The sequence below is a fragment of the Falco punctatus genome (genome assembly GCF_963210335.1).
Source record: "Falco punctatus genome assembly, chromosome: 3".
Taxonomy (NCBI): Eukaryota; Metazoa; Chordata; class Aves; order Falconiformes; family Falconidae; genus Falco; species Falco punctatus.
Window position 1 is genome coordinate 83,766,018 of NC_137582.1, and position 19,897 is coordinate 83,785,914.

At 38.0% G+C, this 19,897-nt stretch overlaps 1 protein-coding gene across 10 annotated transcripts in view; it reads right to left on the reverse strand.

Annotated features, from left to right (window-relative positions):
• Window positions 1–19,897, reverse strand: part of CTNND2 (catenin delta 2) — a 680,231-nt gene that overhangs the window by 7,326 nt on the left and 653,008 nt on the right. For all 10 annotated transcript variants that reach the window (XM_080382082.1, XM_080382078.1, XM_080382083.1 and 7 more), the window contains 2 exons: window positions 9,049–9,175; window positions 4,776–4,907 (listed from right to left, as the gene is read on the reverse strand). In XM_080382082.1, the coding sequence (XP_080238208.1) occupies window positions 4,776–4,907; window positions 9,049–9,175 (259 nt within the window). The remainder of the gene's footprint in view (window positions 1–4,775; window positions 4,908–9,048; window positions 9,176–19,897) is intronic.

A 19,897-nucleotide genomic window follows, 5' to 3' on the forward strand; every position in this document is an offset into this window, starting at 1 on the left:
ATCTGATGAAAAACAGCAAACTGGGCACATGCTAATTTGTATGTTGTTCCTTCAGGCAACTGGAGAGACTTCAGGAAGGGTCATGGCCTTTCCATCTTTTTACAGGTATATAAAAAGGTGCAGTATATATGTGCTACTAATAGCCACGACTAGTCTAAAACCAGAAATAGTCCAGAGCTGGTGCGTGGCTGTCCAATGCACTAATGTGGCATTTGCCCTGATGTTCTCAGAATTGTCACATGGCAGATTGAAGACTTGCAGTCTCCCAGATCACATATTCTGTGATAGAAAATGGATAATACCAGCTTATGAAAACAGCTGCAAGGTCTGCATTGCTGATTTCACTGCAGTGAGATGGATACGAATTCACAAGTTTAAAATGAAAAAAAAAAAAAAAAAAGTACTATTCTTTTCTTAATGTAATAAAAATGATGACACATCAAATGCTTGGAAATGAATGCCAGGAGTTCAAGAACAAGAATTCTTGGCTTAGTTGCTGGGAGGCCGAGGTAATTCTGTCACTGAAGGAAACGTAAGTCAAGCGATGTAGCTGCTAGCATGCAGCCCTGCTCCAGTATCTGCTTCTGAGCACACAGGCAGCATCCCTGGGAACTCCATTCCCGCTCTGCCGTGCTTCAGTGAGCAGTTGACTCTTGCTGTCCAAAAGCAGAGGGTAAATATAAATGAAAGAAGGGAGAGAATGAGCTAGATGAACAGACAGATATTGTGTGGTTTGTATCTGATTCTTCCTCCTCATATTGTACATGTACAATCATGGTAAAATTATTGAACAGAGAGAGGTTAATGAAACAATTTTCTTTTTTAAAACATGGCAAGATGAGGGAAAGGGGTAGAAGAAGTAAGAGATGGGAGATTTTCCAGGAGCTACACTTCCTTACAGAAATGTAAGAAATGTAGCTGCAGATGAAATGATTTGAGGAGTGATAGGTGTGGTTGTGTTGTGTGTATTTTATGCTGTATCTAAACACTAGTACATTACTACTGAAGAGGTACTTTTTACTAGGCAAGATTGTGAAGGTTCCAAAATGAACACTATGATCAACCTGCAGTGCTTTGTGGTTGCATTGCATAAAGAACATTACAGAAAAAATACCTTCCTTTCTCCCCTGTTTGGTTTTCAAGGTGATACTGGTTTAAAAAAAAATACAAAAATCATAGTTTCTCATAGCAGTTTTCTGCAAAGCTGACAACAGCTTTGAAAATTATGTCACTCAGTGGTTTATGTGACAAAGGTATCACCCACCAAAGCTGTTCCCATATATCCCAGTCGCTTGATTCATGGTTTAATATTCAGCTTCACTTCTTGTAAGTACTTATTCTGAACACATTTACAGACACGTTGAAATAACAAGGTGCTACCCTTTTGCCCTCAGAAACACAGACTGATAGTAAGAAAGGAAAGCTCAGCCGGACAGGTAGTCATCCTCAACCAGTACTGCATAACCTGCCTGTTCTTGCTATGAGCAGCAGGACTCCATTTCCTACATTATACTTCAAGACAGTAAAGGCAAATGCTTCTGTGCCTCACAAATCTCAGCTAGCAGAGATCATTACCTGTCACTATCACTGCCACCTTCCTGCATGGTGAAAGATGAGGTAAGGGCATGAGAAGAGATTACAGCCTGTTATGGTTTCTTAAAGTAATAACAATTCAAGTAGCCTGAGCATCTGCAGCTATTGTAACAGATGATGGTGGCTGTTTGTGTTCTGAATGTGCAGAGACTTGCAAGTAAGTTTAAGTAAAAAAAGTATAGATGATTGACTCTTTACAACCAAAAGAAAATAAATTAATCAGAAGGTGTTTCTGCTGGTGGAAGTGAAGATACAGGCTGCAGACTGTGATGCGCATATTAGTTCAGTGAGGGAACTAACAAAGCAAAAAAACACTTCAGAGCAGGAGTTCCACGATAGTATACAGTAACCTTAACTTTCCTGTTCTGAAGGAAAACACCATGGCATAAATAATGTTATCACATGCACTTATAGGTCCTGGGTTTTTTAAAACAAATATAACAAAATTTAATCTTAAATATATACTTTAGGTGGTAAAATTTTATTATTGGTTATTATTTTCTACAAAGAAGATGGACAGTAAATATAAAAAGCATCATAAACCTGTGAAGAGGGCAATGAGAACTTTGATATTGTTCCTCTATTTTTTAGCTGTCCTTGCAAAATCAATATCAGTTATCATGCTGTTTACTTCATAGTTTCTCTATTTTTCCCAGAGGTTGCCTGACAACTCCCCACAACAGCAAGAAGCCAACACTTCTACTTGGAAAATCCATCACAAAACCTTCATTTCAGTCCCAGCCAAGAGGTCATAAAATTTTGGAACTATAAGCTGAGAAGAGTTTTGGAGAAGAGCACGGAGACAGTCATGGATAAATTAGGACTACAGCTGTGGCTCTACATTCTGTGTAAATCCGTAAATCAGAGAAAGCTTTGTGTAATACATCAGCTTGGCACAAAATACAAGAGCAGCTCAAAATATGTATCCGCCAGGTGGAACCTGAAAAAACATTTATCTGAGTCCTGTAGGCTCTGTGGATGTATTAGCTGCAATGCACTGTCTGATGCAGAAAATGAAATACAGGCATTGCCATGAACTTGCTACACAAACTTGTATTACACCATCCAGATAAAGCCCAAACTTCTCACAATTAAAATCACAAATACTGATTTTATATTGATCTTTAATGGAATGTTTATTATTTAATGAGAACAAATATGTTACAAAAATTTCATGTTGAATGTTGACAAGCAAGACTCCTTCAGTCACTTTCTTTTGTTCTGAAAATAGTGCTTATTTTGAGCTTAGACCAAATGAGCAGAGATTTGGTGATCTGTAAGAAAGAGAAAGTGATTTATTAATTCCACATTCATTTGTACAATGGTTGTGTAACATTGTAAAATATTATTACAATTTTCAACTTGATTTTCGTTTTGATTGTTTTCACTGAGCTCAGTAGCTGGAAAAACAGTAACTGACCACAATGCTGCGAGTTTCAAGTTTCCTTGCTAAAAGCCCACCCAAAAGATCAGTAAGAACAGACAAAATACAAGCAGATATTAAAGGAAAACATGATGCAATAATCAAAGTGGAGCAAAGGTTCCTGGGGAAGTAAAAATCTCACACCCCAAAAATTATATTGAAAGGGAAAGAGGAATAGGAGAAGAAAAACACTACAGTAAAAGACAAAATGAAAATGGTTGTGGAAATGAAACCCCCAATTTTTTAACATGTGGAGAGAGACAAGACTATCTGCAAGGAGACACAGATTTTCCACATGGAAACACTTTTTTGGGGGTGAAACTTCTGATATAATCTGGTAGCCTAAATTTGCAGATACAATTTACTGCAAATAAAATACTAATGTTTCTGCTTTTCCAGCCCACTGCTCTTACTCCCGAGATTCCCTCTTCATGGATCCTTGACAAAGTGCTGAAAACAATGCAGTCCTGTCCCTCACAATTACACAAGTAAGGACTACTGAAGTGTTTCAGAGAAACACCTTGGGCAGTGAGTATGAAACATTCAAAATATTACAGATAGATAAAATGCAGTACCTTAACTGAATCTGCTGCAATCTCACGTAGTACACTGCAGATGACATTCAGGACACTCCTTATTTCCGTGGTTTCCAAACGTTCTTGACTTTATTCCTCTTCTTCGGATTTTCACTTTCAGACTAATTAATGTTCAATATTCCATTTTCACACAAATTCAAAGTCTGGCCTTTAGGTTTTGATTACGCAATAGTGTATAACACAGTAGGTGCTGTATGAGAATCACCATATCCTGAATACAGTCTTGAAAGCTAGTATGGATGCCCTGATGCTGAGTCAGCATGTTCCTGGTGTCCCCAGTGAGCTGAGGGCCACAAAGACAACCCATTCTGGCATCCTCTGAGCAAGACATCTACAGAGGGCCTGCGAGAAGGTAACAGGCATTCAGAAAGTGCAGAGTGACTGCTCACTTGTGATTTTTTGCTTGCCCTGAGGCAGCATTTGGAGAAGAGGACACCATGGTGCTCAGCACTATATAAATGCAACAAAAAGTTCAATAAGGTTTATATAAGCCTGTGCAATGGTGATGGAGGCCAACATGTATTTTGCAACACAATTAATGAAGAGGTGCAGTACTGGGCAAAGCACTCAACGTTTCGTAATTACTGAAATGCTAACAGGTTAATGAGCTCACCAGGGGCCTTCAGTAAAGCCTGCAATAGATGCTATAACATACACAGTGAAAACTGTTGCATTTAAATCAGCTCAGCTGAGAAAGCAACACGGATAGACTTCACAACCAGGTAAAAAATGTTCTAGGAATGGCTGATGTGCAAAATAAGCTAACCAGTCCTGGAAAGCCATTCCCTGCAAAAAACAGATGTTAGAGATCACTGCACATGCTCAACCATTGATATGCTTGCAGAAACACCACTAGTTATTTCCAAGTGATCTACCAGCTTTGCTCTGAAATGAAAACAAATGTAAAATTAAAAATAAATGTCCAAATGGTTTTAGAGCCTTTCTTCTGTGAAGAAACATGGCCTTCACAAATCATTTTCACATAGCATTGTATTCATTAAGATAAAGTATTTCTTCAGCTGTATTTCTCGATTTGGCTAAGACTTTGGCATCAACCAAAGCAGGTCGACCCTTTCCTATAATAAAGTAAACCCAGGCAAGCTTATAAAATCAGCAGTCTATCACAGCTGATTTTTACATATGCTATGCACGCATAATCTCACCTGTCATGGTGTCTTTCCTAGAAGTATGTTCTCCCTTATTTCCATGGTAAGTGGCATTTGTTCCAGTTGATTCATAGTCTGTTTTTCTTTCTTTTAGGCTGATCATTTCCCGAGGTGAGGCTGGGGCACTTGCTAGATCACAAAAATGGATTTATTTTTTCTCGCCACATATGACTGAATGTAGTGCTTAACTCTAGAGTAGACATTTTAGTAAAGTTTACATTTGTAAGCATACTAACATTAAGTTGTTTGATGAAACTACCACATTAGGGAGGGAAAGAAAAGGTGCTTTTTTTTCCAAGTACAGGACAAATGTATTCATGGGACAATCAACTCTAAACAGAATTTTCTCTCTGAACACTTTACTTTTTTCACTCCCACCCAACATCTAAGATGATCACTATGAAAAGGTACAATAATAATAAATGTTTTTCCCCTTTAGCATTTCAATTTCTTTAACTTGTCAAAACTTTCTGGTATAGGCACTTCCATATTTTTTCTCAAAAGGGTTCATTTATTTCTGTTGTAAAGATCATTAACTTTCAATGTGTGGAAAACCCCTTATGAAATGGTTTCTTACTTCCCCTGTTGAAAATAAACAATTCAATTAAATGATTCTACTGGAGATGGAAAGAAAAGAAAGGTCTTTTTCACAGAAAACATAGCAAAGAATGCCTAACACTTAAAGGTAACTCAAATCATTTCTCTGTCTTTAAATGAACAACTGCCATTAAAAAAACAGCTGCTACTTTAAGGTATTATTAAAAGTAAATCCTTCATCACCTATACTTGTGATATGGCTAAAAGGAAGAAAGTGCGAGGTGACTAGGAGGAGAACTCGGTTTGTACTTGATTCTCACGCACTGGAGAATGTGAAGGTGATCACTGGCACTGATCATGAAGACTTAGAGCTTGTGATGCTTAGGGAAAGGAGAAAAACAGAGGTGAAAATAATGGCTTTCGCATAAACTGGCTTCAATATATTTAGGTGTTGGTAGATACGATGCATTTTTCCTGTTGTGGAGGGTAGGGGAAGGAGTACAAGGTGAGTGGCAGAACACCCCACAGCCTTGTGAAGACACAGTGGTACAAAAATAACTAAAGTGCTGGTGCTTACTTCCACACCCTCCCCTGCCTCCACCTCAATATCTGATATGTCAAAAGAGCCTCAAAAGCAGCAACGTCCTTGCTTAAAAAGAAGAAAAAAGATTTTAAAAATTGTAACACAAGCTCACTTATGAAGCTTTATCATAAGTTATATATTTCAACATCTCTAAACTATGTTACATTTTTTTAGTTAAGAAGTAGAGAAGCCCTTGTACTTAACTAATGAGTAAGGAATCACAAGTGATGTTGAATTCTGCTTAGATTGGTTCTGCCAGCCCTGGTCTCTGAATTTACAGAGAAAATGTGGGACAGATGGTTTTTCTTTTGAAGCCATTAGAATTGGTGATTGCTTTTAAATTGCTTGTCAATAGTGACGTAATTCTAAAGCTGATAATCCAGCAGATATAAGGAAACATGATATTAAATTACCAAATCAGCTAATGGCAAATTGAGTATAATAGGGAAGAAAACAGAATACAAACCCTGAAAAAGTTGCTAACACAAGGATGCATGTTGTTTCACATACTCTGGTAATGCTTTTAAGCACTCTGGTGTTTTGAACAGAATTGACTGATAAAGACAAAACCATCTCTCTGTTCCCTGTGGGAATTCTCTCTCTTCCCATGTAAGAACAACTGCTCTCCAATAAGTGTTAAAATCCAGAAGCATCTTCTTTCAGAGTTTTTACTGGAGGCAGACATAAAATCATTGGTTGACATTAGGCTGGAAAGTGCCATCAAGATTTTCTGCTCTTATCCTTAAAGGACACTGAAAAGGCGGCAGAGCTTTCTACGCTAGTTTAAGCATCTTATCACCAAGTCCTAGGGATGGATGGGACACTGAGTTAATTTACTTCAACTCTTCACCTCAAGGTAGGATCTCGTATACCGAAATAATTTGTGACAGATTTTCATCTAAAACTAAAGATCTCTAATGACACAGATCACGTAACTGCTTCTAGCAGTCTGTTCCAGTGCTTTGTTTCCCTACTGTTAGAAAATGTTCCCTGATGTCTAGCCTGACTCCTTGCTGCTCATTATTTCCATTTGTCTGCTATGAAAGTAGAGAAACTTCATGAAACTCCTCTTTACAGCTGGCTGTTAGGTGCTTCAATACTGGGTGCGTACTTCCTCCCACTGCCCCCATCTTGTGTCTCTCTTATTTGACTTCAACAATTACAGTCCTTTCAGTGTGTCCTCATACCCCGATTTCTCCATCTCCCGATTCATGTGTGCAACTGACAAAAAAAAATAAATCCCTAAATCATTTCTGAAGAACTGTTGTCTAGCTAGATATTCTCATTATAATTTATTTGTAAAGGATTGGATCTTTTTTCCCCTTTGGACAGCATCTCAAATTTCTCAGGATCGCTCTGACTTCCAATAATGCCCTTCAAGGTACATGAGTTTCTCTGAGCTTTATGTCGCCCGCAAAGTAATAGGCATCCTTTGTATATTCAACTGGGTCATTAATAAAACCACTGAAGAGTACCGGGTTGAAGGCAAACCTCCAAGCAAAGCATTCTTCCATTTTGGCAATAAGCAATACCCCTTCTTTGTGAATGCTTTGCAGTCAGTTTTGTATGTACTACACGACATCTCCTGTACTGTTTGCTAGTTTGCCCTATCTTGCATACCATAATCTTCTGTGAAAGTCTTACTGATTACAGCAGATTTTATTTACTGACTGTTCTTTCCACAAAGCACTTTAACTATGTTATAGCAGGAATTCAGGTGGATTTTGTAAGAAAAAATCATATCAAACCAACATTTAGATTTGATATGGATACTACCAGACAGACAGTAATTTATACGACTACGCAGAAACAGACACTCCTAGACTTACGCAGTATCTTGTCTTCCTACTGTCTTTGAGGTCCTCAGATTGTGTTTATTTGTTCCAACAATTTTCTGGAATGAGGTTGAGCTGACTAGTCTGTAATTATATGGGCTTCTCTTCCTTCAGAAACAGCAACTGTTATTTGTCCTTTTTCAGTCTAGTGCTAACTCATTATGACAGTAAGATTTAATCCAAAATTTCTTTAAGTATCTTCTTTAAACAACAGAGTAACAGAGGTGAGGAGATAGTTCTGGCAAGAGACAGAACTAAGATCTCAGGGCCAGACATTTCAAGTGCCTTACACTTACAGTCAAAGTGAGCATTTGGAGAACAAAAAAAAGAAAGGTAGAAGAGCCCTTCATGGACTTGTGCAGTGACACATTTGAAAACTGAATAGCAGCTCTCACTGCAGTTCTGGCTACATTTTAAAATTTCCTCAGTGGTTGTTCTGCAGGACTAAGATTCATCATCTATATAATTAACAAAACAATTTATTAAAAAAAATACAACTGCGGCACAACACTGATTGCAATAATCAGTTGGCAATTTCAATCCTAAACTCTTGGTGTACCTATGGAATGACAACGTTTGACTGAACAAGTAGTAAAAAATACATTGAAAGGCTGACTGATTTACTCTGTTTATCTTAGAAGACTTTCACTGGGAATGGTTTTATCTAACCAAGGCATGTTCTACCTTAGAATAAGCTGAGGGGGAAAATATCCGGATTTCTGAACAGAAAAATTAATTAACACTGTGGCATAAGTTGTGATACTTACATAAATTCATTGTAGGGACCATACAGAATTAATGATAGCTGGTGTAAATATGTCATCAATGTTACATGAAGACCTGTAGTCAATCTTTTGTGAAACTTACATATGCATGTGTATGCACACATATAGAATCGGAATAAAAGCTGACAAAAAATGATGAGGATCCTTCAGCTTCTGCTAAGTGCGCAGAGTAGTCATAAACAACATAGCCGTTTTCAAGACTAGCAAAGTGAGTAACAGAATTTCCTTGTGCTATTAATGGACGCCACTGCCCTAAGACCTAGTCAGTTAATTCCAATCAGGAAAACACTGCATGAGAATTCATAACAAAGAGTTATGGAATATTCTTTTTGCTGTAAAACTTCACAAGGTCTTAATAAAAAAATAATTCCTTTTTTGAACAGATAATTCATAGAAGAGTAAATAATGTATTTTTTGCCCTTCCACCATTGCTACAACAAGTTCAGATGTCAGTGATATTGTTTAAAGAAGGAAAATAACACTGATGGGTTATCTCTGTATTTACTTCAGTCCTGAAAACCTGGTCTTACCTGAGCGGTTGTTAGGAGACATGCGCACGGGAGAGATGGAGGGCGTGCGTGATGAAGAGTATGGTCTTTGCCGATCCCTTTCTATTGTTGAAGATGAGGCTACAAAGTGATACTGTGACCATCCATCCTGCAACATCAGACATTATGACAGCAGTCAGTGAAAATGCCATACAGTTCCTCATTTTAAGTACCAAGTTTTTTCCTCTTTTCACTACATATACACAAATAGGCTACTAGCTTTTTCCTGCCACTGGGTGGCAAATACTCTTAGCAGTGCAGGGTACCATGTGGTGAGTGCAGTGACACACCAGGAGAAAAATTAAAATGCAAAAGTTCTTTATGGTAACACATTCCAGAAAGACTCAAGTTACGAAAACACTGAATGACTTTTTAGTCTATTTGTTTAACAGTTCTATCTTTTCCCATGCCTCTGTTTTTACACTGCCAATGGCATTCTGGCTATGAAAATATTCCAAATCACAAGACTGCCTGTTTTCATGGTGCAAATCAGTTTTTTTCTTTAAGTCATTTCTATCTTACAAGGAAATTTTGGATTAAGTAGACGGTGAAGCTCCAAGATTATCAAAGTTATTGCTACTATTTGGGTATCTATCGTCTAATTATATTAACTGCCCACTTGTTCACATGTAAGGGAAAAGAATCAATGCATTTTCCTTGTTGCATTTTTCTCCAAGATGTATAGAAAATAATTCTATTCCTTCTACTTAAACATGTGGCCATGGTGATGTACTTTTAAAAAAAGAAACTAAGTAGTACAAACACTAGGAACAGTTGGTTCAGCAATAAACCCCACCAATTTAAATCATTCATGTTTTGTGCCTGTACCGTAATATAATGCAATAAAAAAAAATAATGTACTTTACATATCTAAAAGGATATTAAAAATAGTTTGAAAGTATCATGACAGAATAAATTTGCTTTTGCTAGTGCTCTTATTAAATGACAGTATTTCAAATATCTTCAAGCATTGATAGCTTTTATCTGTCTTTATCACTGCTTATCTTAAATCTAAACCAGTAACACTGAGTTTTCCAAATCTTGCACTGAAGGCATAAGATTTCTGTTGAGCTCAGTGGAAATCAAGTCAAGCACCTGACATGTGCTAAACAAAATTTTTGAAATGAAAGGCTGAATAAAAATAAAGACAATAAAATATTACCAAAAACCAGCTGGAATTTTCCTCTTGCTTACACAAAAATAATACTCCATTGGAGTAGTAAAGAATATTCTCACCCCTACCTCAGGCTGCTCCAGACATCCAACCCTGAATACCCCTCCCCCCATCCTCTGCCTTTGCCCAAGGCATCTCTGTGACTGTTCCCTCCACAGAGACCATGGGCACCTGGGTCTCGGAACTGCAAGAGAAAATGGCTTGAAAATCCCCCTTCCACTAAACTTTTAGGAAAGAGAACTCAGCGAGAGTGTGGCACAGCATGAGGAAAGAAGATACTCATACCTGATACAGAGGGAAATGTTGTAAGTAAATCAAGACAGACAAAGGTGACACCTAAGTACAGACTCTGAATGCCTGTACTCCTTACATAACATGTTTGTATAAACATGCGTGTATCTCAGTTGTAATGTCAAAGGGAAAAAAAAAAAGGGAAGAGTGAAGCCTGGGCCATGGCTTTCACAGCAGTCATGCCCTTCCCTGGAGGCTATAGTGAGCGTTTGTCCACAGAGGTCACTCCTGTTTAGGGCACTGAACTGCACCTCGTATTTCATGACAGTCATGTAAGAAAATATAAGGAAGAAACCCAGTTAATTAATAAAAAATACTAAGAGTAACTTGAAAAAAGAAACAGTTAATCTTTAATACTACTTGCTTAAAGCAAAATTTTCTATATCCAATCTTTCATTTCCCACAAGCAGCTTCTACACGAGTTGTGTCCTCCAACCTAGCGCAAGGAACAATGAGAATGCAAACAAAAACATCTGTAAGGCCCTAAATTCTTAAATCAAATTTGAAATTATTAGAAAATTTCAATAAATATACATATATATAATAAGTGTATCTATAAAAATGCATACATATTTTGAAGAACAAATAATTTATAGCTTTAATTATAATGAATAGCTTAAGTAAAATAATCTTATCCAAGCATCAAGATTGTAAATAACATAATTAGCATTGTTTTCACATGTCCTGTTAAGAATCACTTTCATGGTGGTTTCACACAAAAATGAAGCAGCATACATGTGAGAAGCCCAAGCCTTTATCCTCCTAAGAAAAATGGTTCCCTTCTTCCTTCTTCCCTGGGGTCAGAAGTTCTTACCAGAAAGGTGATTCTATAATTCACTCTGTTATAGTTTCCTGATCATTTATTTTCTTCTAAACAGACCAATGAAGAGAAAGATACCAAGACTCTAGATCTGATAACAGGAGAAGGAACAGACTATTACTGTCTTCCTGCAAAAGAAGGAGACATCAGCCACACTCACATAGTGCAAGGCAGAAATGCTTCCAGCTTTGTGGATCTCGATACATCCATGCCAGATGCACTCTCCTTTTGCACTCTTGCTTTCCTCAAATCCCTGGCAGGTGGGTCAGAACAAAGTGACCTGAATCTTTCCCCAAACTTTTCTTCCTGTTGTCTGTTCCATCTGTATTGTTTACATTAACACCTGGACCCTGGTCCTGATGGGAAGCGGAGGAAATAAATACCTGTTATCTGCACAGTCCCATGGACTCTACAGGAACAGCATGTGGCACCAACTTTGTTTTTCAGAATATCAACAGGTACTTTGTCAACGTTGCTTCCTCAGAAAAAGTACTGCAAGGCAGTTCAACAGTGAGGGAGCAAAATCCAGCTGTAGTTGGGATGCTGGCAATAGCACTCCTCTGTGCGGCAGATGTTTCTCCTCCTCCTCCCTGCAAATCCTCATTTTTCTCTCTGCCAAGAGTGCCTATAATGAGGTCTTCAAATGAGGCTCAAGTTTGCAAGCCCAATCAGCTCAATAAAACAAGTCAGGCAAACAACAAACTCTAACAGAAGTATTGCGGTGACTTGGTATTGCTTTTGACTAAACAAGGTGCATTGCTATCGCTGTACAACAGCCATCATGGTGTTTTTAACAGCATTATGGGAAACTCCCAGACATCATAGTATCTCAAACCCCTAAAACTTTTAAGTCATCTATTTTTAGATCTCTTCTGCCACAAGGAAGAAGCTTCTTTCCTTGGAAAGGTAAACAATTTGTAACAAATTTATTAAAACTATCCCCATCAACAATTCCAAAAGCTATTAGCGTTAAATATTGAAACTAATTTTTAAGAGCCTAAAGGGAGCATTTTCAATTTAATGCCGAGATAAATACCACCTGACGTGATGGCTGCTTTCATTAGTTTGTTTCAGCTCTAGTGCCTGTAATGAAATTTAATTAAATTGATTTTGGTACTTAAAGGTACAGTATATGCAGTGTCCTGCAGAGAATAAAGCTAACTCAAAAGCAAAGTATGTGAGACTGCATTTCAGAAACAAATTTACCAGCCACAAACGTGACCTAGCAGAGGAAGAGTAAGACAAAAAGATCTGACAAATTGGAAAGAAATTCAATGCAGTTCGGTAATAGAATGGATGCATTTGTTAAATGGCAGCAATTAATTAATAGGTAGCAACTGCACACTACAGGAAGGCAACCAGAGTACAGAACCAGTATGTCCTTACTGTTTCCTCCTGGGTATCTTCTACTGGGCATTTCTCTACATTTTGACTATAAATGAATATATATATATTCTTTCTCAATTATACTCCATGAAATTCAAATGTTAACATTGGATTGGCACTGCCATGTTTCTGATGGTACGTCCTTGGGAAAGCTACAGGGATTACATTTGGGGCGCGAGTTGGATAACCACTGTAGAAAACAAAAGTGATACTGTAGTCTCACTGGCCACCTTTTTCTGGGCTAAAGGAGCAAACAGGTCCTTTGTCTCCCTGCTCAACTTTGAAGTAGTTTTGAAAATAAAGCATTTTCTTCAAGCCCATGGGAAATCTTTTCAGGGTGAATAAATTTACTATGCCAAACACACACTGCATAGGTATCTTATGAAAAAATACTTTGGGTTTTCCACCATATTCTTTTTTGTTTAAAATGCAGGGAAAACGAGAAAGGAGTTTTCTGTTGTGTTTTAAGATTTTCAAATTCTCAGAATTCTAGAATTCTCTGGTAGCTGAGTTCTTGACTATAGGAGATGATTTGTGGAGGTGGGTGACATCAGACACGCTGTTTTCTCACTTGTAGTACAGTAACACTATGAAAACTGAATGAAATTAAGCCCTGATGGGAACTGACACCATGATGACACAACGGGGAAGAGCACCTGCCTGAAGAATTCACAGATGAGAGAGGAAAGAGAGGGGAACAAGGAATGGGTGGTGGTCAGGGATGGACCACCAGCATCACCAGCCTTGATGCCGTGCCTAGCCTGGATGACCTCATGGCATCCACTCAGAAAAAAACCTCACATCAGCTCATGTGCCAATAGCCATGCAGCAAAAATAAAAACAAGCCCTATCCTCTGACTGATTATGCTGATCAGCTGCTAAATAGCCAATGACTTAAAAAAGCACTGAGTGGTTTAGAAAAAGTATACATTGGCTGCATGCAGATCAGTATCTTTCTGATGCCCTAATATTGTTAGGAAGAAAGAGAGCAACTTCTTGGAAGCAGAGAAATCCCCTTAGGGAAAAGAAACAAGAATGATGCAATAAATCCGATAATGAAATAGCTAAAACCTGAGAAGCGACAGGGAATGTTTTGTCCTGTCTTCCCCAAGTTTACAAACTCTCCAGCATGCTACTTGCTTTAGGCTTGATCCTCTTGTGACTATTATTAATAGACATTTTTCCCAATGATTTGAGGAATACAGGACCAGACTTGTTTTGTCATCCCACTTCCTTATCTATAAGCCAGCATTTTACTGGTTCCAGGATATTAACTGCAGTAATAACTGCTCCTGTAATGGTAATAAGCTGTAGAAACGTGAAGTTTTGATAGGCAACCGCTTGCAGGAAATCAGTAAGTAGACCCACCATGGTGTTAGAGGTAGGTGATACAGCAACAAGGCCAAGTGCCTGTAAGTACGTAATGCTGCATCTACTTGCTTTGAAACTCAGCCAGACATTGCTCTGAGTTGCTGGTGTTGCTTCTTTCGCAAGCAAAGCACTGCTGTCAGGTTAAATGAAACATTCTGACTGGTGTGCACCAGTGTGACACTGCCTAGAGTAAAAGATAAATCTGATGTGAATTAAGTCAAGGCTCATCAGACTTACACAGGTCTAAGCAATTCTTCACTGGGAATCTGTTGTCACGACACTAATAAGACATAACAGAAATTAGAACTGGATCAAATTATCTACATACATTGACATATGAAAGTTATGTGTATGACTCGACTGTGGTGAGAAATCTAAAATGATAACAAGGTTGGGTTGATTCCCATATTTATTTCAAAATGTTCCTAAACGGGATTTTTGAAATAATGTGCATTAAATGTTCACCAATCACCACACTTATTACACTTTACAACCTGGCTGCATATTAGTTTATTTTAATAAAAGAGAAAGAATAAATACACTTCCCAGTGCTTCTCAACGGAGATAACCAAGACTGACTTCTCTCCTCCTGCCATCCCCATGGCAGCGGAGGGTAACCAGCCCCCCCCATCACACCTGAATACTGAGTGTGCTAGCAGGACTGCTCCCTGCATGCCGCTGAAGGAGCTGACAAGGAAATGTCAGCTGCTGAAGAAGAGACGGAGACACGGCTGTTCTCTAAAACAGCCCCTGCCTTTGTACTTGAGGTGTGTTTACTTTGGAAAGGGATTTCAACTAAATTCTTGCAACTGTGGCAACTCTAGAAATAATTTTTCAAAACCAAACCAACCAGTTTTAGATAAATAATCTAATTTAAAAATAAGGCGTTCTTTCTTTTTTTCCCTGAATTGAAAGTGCCAAATCCTTTTATCAGTAAATGATTCCTAAAAGGATTGTTCTTTCTGGATTTGCTTGCGTTGTTTCCAGGAAAACTCAAAACTGGCAGAGAATTCCTGGGCATTGATCTGCTTTATGATGTATTCTGAATAAATCTACTTCACTGACGGTTTATTCTCTCCCATCAGCTAAGCTACAAACAATTATAAGCAGTATATTGACATTTTTATTCCTAGAATTTTGTCTTTTGCTTCCAAAGTGATAACTCAAGATCTGCTGTTGAAGAGAGGAGAAGAGATTGAGCCTGTAAGACTGGCGTTCTCCCAGTTTACACATCAGTGGCTGCTATTTCAGCTAAATCCTTCAACTAATTCTGCGTTAAGTCTGCTAGTGGAAATCTGGAGTAATTTCAGTGGCTTCAGAAGATGAAGGGCTGCTGATTCCAACTGTTCTGTTTCCCCTCCTCTCCCAAAGATTTCTGAGCCAGGCCCTCAAAATCAACAGATACAAAGTGAAGACATGGATCATTGAAGCTTATCTTAATTTGAGGATTTTAGTATTCATGTTTATTGTTTTATTTATACAGCTTATGAAAGCCAGAATATCACTTAAAACAGAGAAATTATTCAGGTTTGGGCGATTTAAAAATAGTATTATGATTTGGATAAAAGTGCAGGAGTTGCTTACAGCACAACCACTTAGCTGAAGTGGTTAAAGAAAAATACAGTTTGCTTCCCAAGCCTTATGATGGTGATGGCAGTTAGTGTTTACAGGTTATGTCGGTAGTATGACATACTGCTGCTGTGCAAGCCTGGGAGGAAGGTCACTCGCTCCTCCTTTGCACAGACATAACAGAGGGAAGAGGACGGAGACACTGCTGAGAGCACCACGGTAGCAGCGCCATCACTTGAGCCAAGGCAAAGAGCAGTGGTGGCTGGCCTGGGCAGGGAAGGATGAAGCCAGCAGGGCAGCAGAGCTGACACTGGAGCAGCCGCCTCTCCCGGGGGCTCTTGGCTCCCTGCCCCAGTGCCTGATGCTGGAGGCTTCCCTTGCTGCTCCCTGGCCAGCACAGCTGTGTAATACACACACGCACTGCTTTAGCCTCCTTTCTTATGATGCATAGTGGGCTTGATCTCAGTACTTCTCCCCTTTTTACTCTCAATTTCCATGTACAAATGGCTTTAAGTGACCACTTCTGCATCCCAGACACAGCAGAAGTTCACTTGCTTAAGAAGCTGAAAGAGAAATAAGTATTTAGGGCAGCATGAGGCTTAAAGAAGGGCTCCTAGTTATTAACTGCAGCAAAACTGTCTGGCAGTGGATGAGGATTATTAAATTCTCTGTAGGCTTTTTAAAGTGACATTTTCAGAATCAGTGGTTAAACTCATTCTTTTTGAAATTAGACGCATACCTCCCAGCCTCCATCTCAGCTTCTGTGAAAGCAAAGCCATTATTCTCCTATTGTCAGTGTTCCACCTCAAAATCATTTGGAATATTTTCTACCCCTATTTCTTTCTTGTCATCGCAGAGCTTGAGGTTCTATATTCTCCTGAGAGTTTCACCCAATTTTTTTCTTTCAAAATACCACAGACGGCCTTGGCTAGTTTTCTCTTTTTCAAATGCTTTTTTTTTGGGTCTAGTGTTATCTTCTAATAACGTATCTTCTACCATAATTTTACATCTCATCCCTTGATTTTAGCTATGAAGAGACACATGAAAAGTGAGAGATATGTTAAATACTTGCCAAATCTACTCAAGTAAGAAAAAGTTAGGTAACTATCCCTGGTTGTTTTATACAGTGCAACTCTGGGATGTTTCAGGAAATCACTGAGGCATTGCTTTACCTATCCATAATTAATTATTGATTTCCTGTTGTGCAAGTTGCAAAGATGACAAGACCTAATCTGATGAATAAAACAGCTATAGGAAAAGGGAATTGTATGTGAGGCAAAGCATGAAGGACAAGACTTCAGATATGGCAGAGTTCATTATTCATTTTGCTGAGGTTATATGCAGCTAAATAATAAACCTTTCAAAACACTGCAATAAAATGAAATAAATTCATTTTTCAAAGCATCACTTTGCCTCTTAAACAGTAATAAAATAGTTTTAATATATTTTAGAGGAACTGAAGGCTGTATTTGGCCCTTCAGCTAGAATTTCTGTTCTCCTGTTTTTCCCTGCATAAGGTATATAAGCTATAACTTAAATTGTTAGAATCCCACAGAACTATTTTTGCTTGTATCTTGTATGCACAAAACCCCTTGGATCCAAGAAAGTGTTTACAGTATTTTTTTACTTCTATTGTAATTTTAATTCCAGTAATGCAATTTTACCTATCTGAACGTGTTATACCCTAGAAATGGAAACTCCCATTCTTGGCCACAAAATCTCAGGGGCAGGACAAACACTACTTTATGCTCAGGAGCAGTTTCTTAAGCCTACTGTCCTTACAAAGACTAGAAACTAATCAACACCTCATTCTTAATTTTCATGCATTAACCTGTAAAACCAACCAACTACAACTCTTCTATTATACCTGTGAACATGAAATATGAAAAAAATCATTATCAGAATAAAATCTGCACCATTATTTCTTATGTTGAAGAATCTGGCAGGACGGATGATAATGACTGTGATCAAGAGCTATTCGGACTGCTTCCTGAAGAGTGGCACTGTGGCTGAACCTGGGGATTGTTTTATTCAAATGTGTAGCTGCCTGACAACAAGGAATCAGCACCCCTTTGGAAAAATCACTAGACACACTCCCGGTGTCCTTGGTTTTAGGTCAAAAGATCTTGCATAAATAGACTTAAAACTACAGAGTCAGAGATCCAACTGATTATGGCTAAGCTGCATGAGTTTGAAAGATACACTGCTCTGAACATGTAGTTTACCAACACACTGAGGCATTAATAATGAGAAATGCATATTCTTTTTTCCTGAAATACCTTCAAGAGTTTTTGATTTGGTAAAGAAATACTTTAGTATTGTTAACTCAAACAGAAAGACGCTATTGGACTGAAACCTACAACTCCCATTTTAGAGAAATTACAACTTTCTCTAAAAGCACTTGGCAAAATTAAAAGTAACAAAACCAACTTAGGAACTGCCAGAGAAACTTTTCATTTCTACTTATTGTAGGAAGAAGAAGCCATAGCTCTTTTATCAAGACGAACTGTATCAGCTAATAAATGAAGTAAAAAAATTCAAACAAAACCCACATGCTGCAAAAGAGACTCCTTTCAAAATACAAGGTTTCTTTCTTTGAGTCTGAAACAGCAGATTTCAGGCCATTTTTTAATTCTGTTAGCAGTTTCACGAAGAGAAGATGGAAGAATTGAGAAGGACCTCCCATCATTTCCCCCCCACCCATTTATTAGATCATGTAGAACATCAAAGATCTGAAAGTAAGATATTGATGCACCAGCTTAATATTTCATTGAACTTTGATGGATTTTACATGTACTGGCCATGTTAAACAAACACTTTTAACCTCCTTATAGGACCCAGAAGAACAAGGATGATGATAGCATAAATACAGCAACACAGAGGAGCATCAGCAAAAGATGCCCAGTATTATCATCAGACCATCATAGCTACACTATTTACCTCTGAAAAGAAAATATGCTTTGATTGCTATAGTAATAAATTTAATTTGATTTCCATCCCCTCTGGGCTGCTTGCATATGCTATTACTACTATTAAAATTTCTGCTGACCTATTAATTTGCAAAACCATAAGCAGCCATCCAATGCACCCACTCAAGTTTGTTGGGAGAAACTGAGTTTCTCACCAATACTACATATGTGCTTTTATCTGTGTCTGAACCTAGATATGCAAACACCAGGCATAGAAGTTTATTAAAAATGACATTTTGTTCTGAAGGGTAGAAATAATGTCCCTTTAATGAATTTTGGAGAAAAGGACTGAAATGAATTAAAAATGGTTTCTCCTAGCACTCATCTTTAAAAGACTTTGGCAAGTCTTTAGAAAGACTTTTGGATTCTTTTCAGTATTGTATATCTGAATCCAGCTAAACTTTGCTTGCCATTAATTAATGTTATTTATATTTGTTTTAAAATATTTAATACATTATTTAAGTGGACTAAAAATGTTCCCAGTCCCAAAACACACGCAGATAATTTTCTTAGATATTTACTTTGTATCCAGGTATTAAAATCCAATCTTATTCTGAGGAACTGTATATTTAAGAAGAAAAATTCTGTAGGTATGACCTTCCACTTACGCATAACCCTCCATATTCTGCATGCCTACTCGTACCTCCACCCTAAGGGTATTTCAGAAACTTCAGTTATACAATTCCCTTCAGAAAGAAGGCTCTAAGTCAAAGATACTGACTCCTGGGCTGCATTTTAAATTTTCTTTTCTTCAGAGAAGTTCAAAGGGTGGAGAACTTTAGAGACAGACTTTACACAACTATGAGATTAAATTTCTCTCTTCTAAATCTGTACTAAGTAACCTTAAAATGGGCTTGGGTTTTCAAGTAAAAAATATCTAGTCGTTCCCACATAAGTCAGCTGGAGCCTACCATGAAACTTGCCATCAGTGCTGAGGATGCTTTAGCATCACATATTTGTATGCCTCATTCTAGAGAATTGGTTGGACAAACTCTGATATTTCATGTAATTGTTTAGCACCTTTTGGGTCTACTAGGTTTTGGATGACAATGGTGCAGCTTCCACGCACTTCTTAGTGAAAATTTAGAAGAATTACTGCTGACTTGTACAACACTAAATGTTAAAGGACAGCACTGTTATGCCTTTAAGGCCCTCAAGGGAAAAGCAACAATCAGGCATAGCTGCAGATACTTTCTAAGCTCATAGCTAAAACCATTAAGGTTTAACCCTTTACATATTACCAAGCTTTCT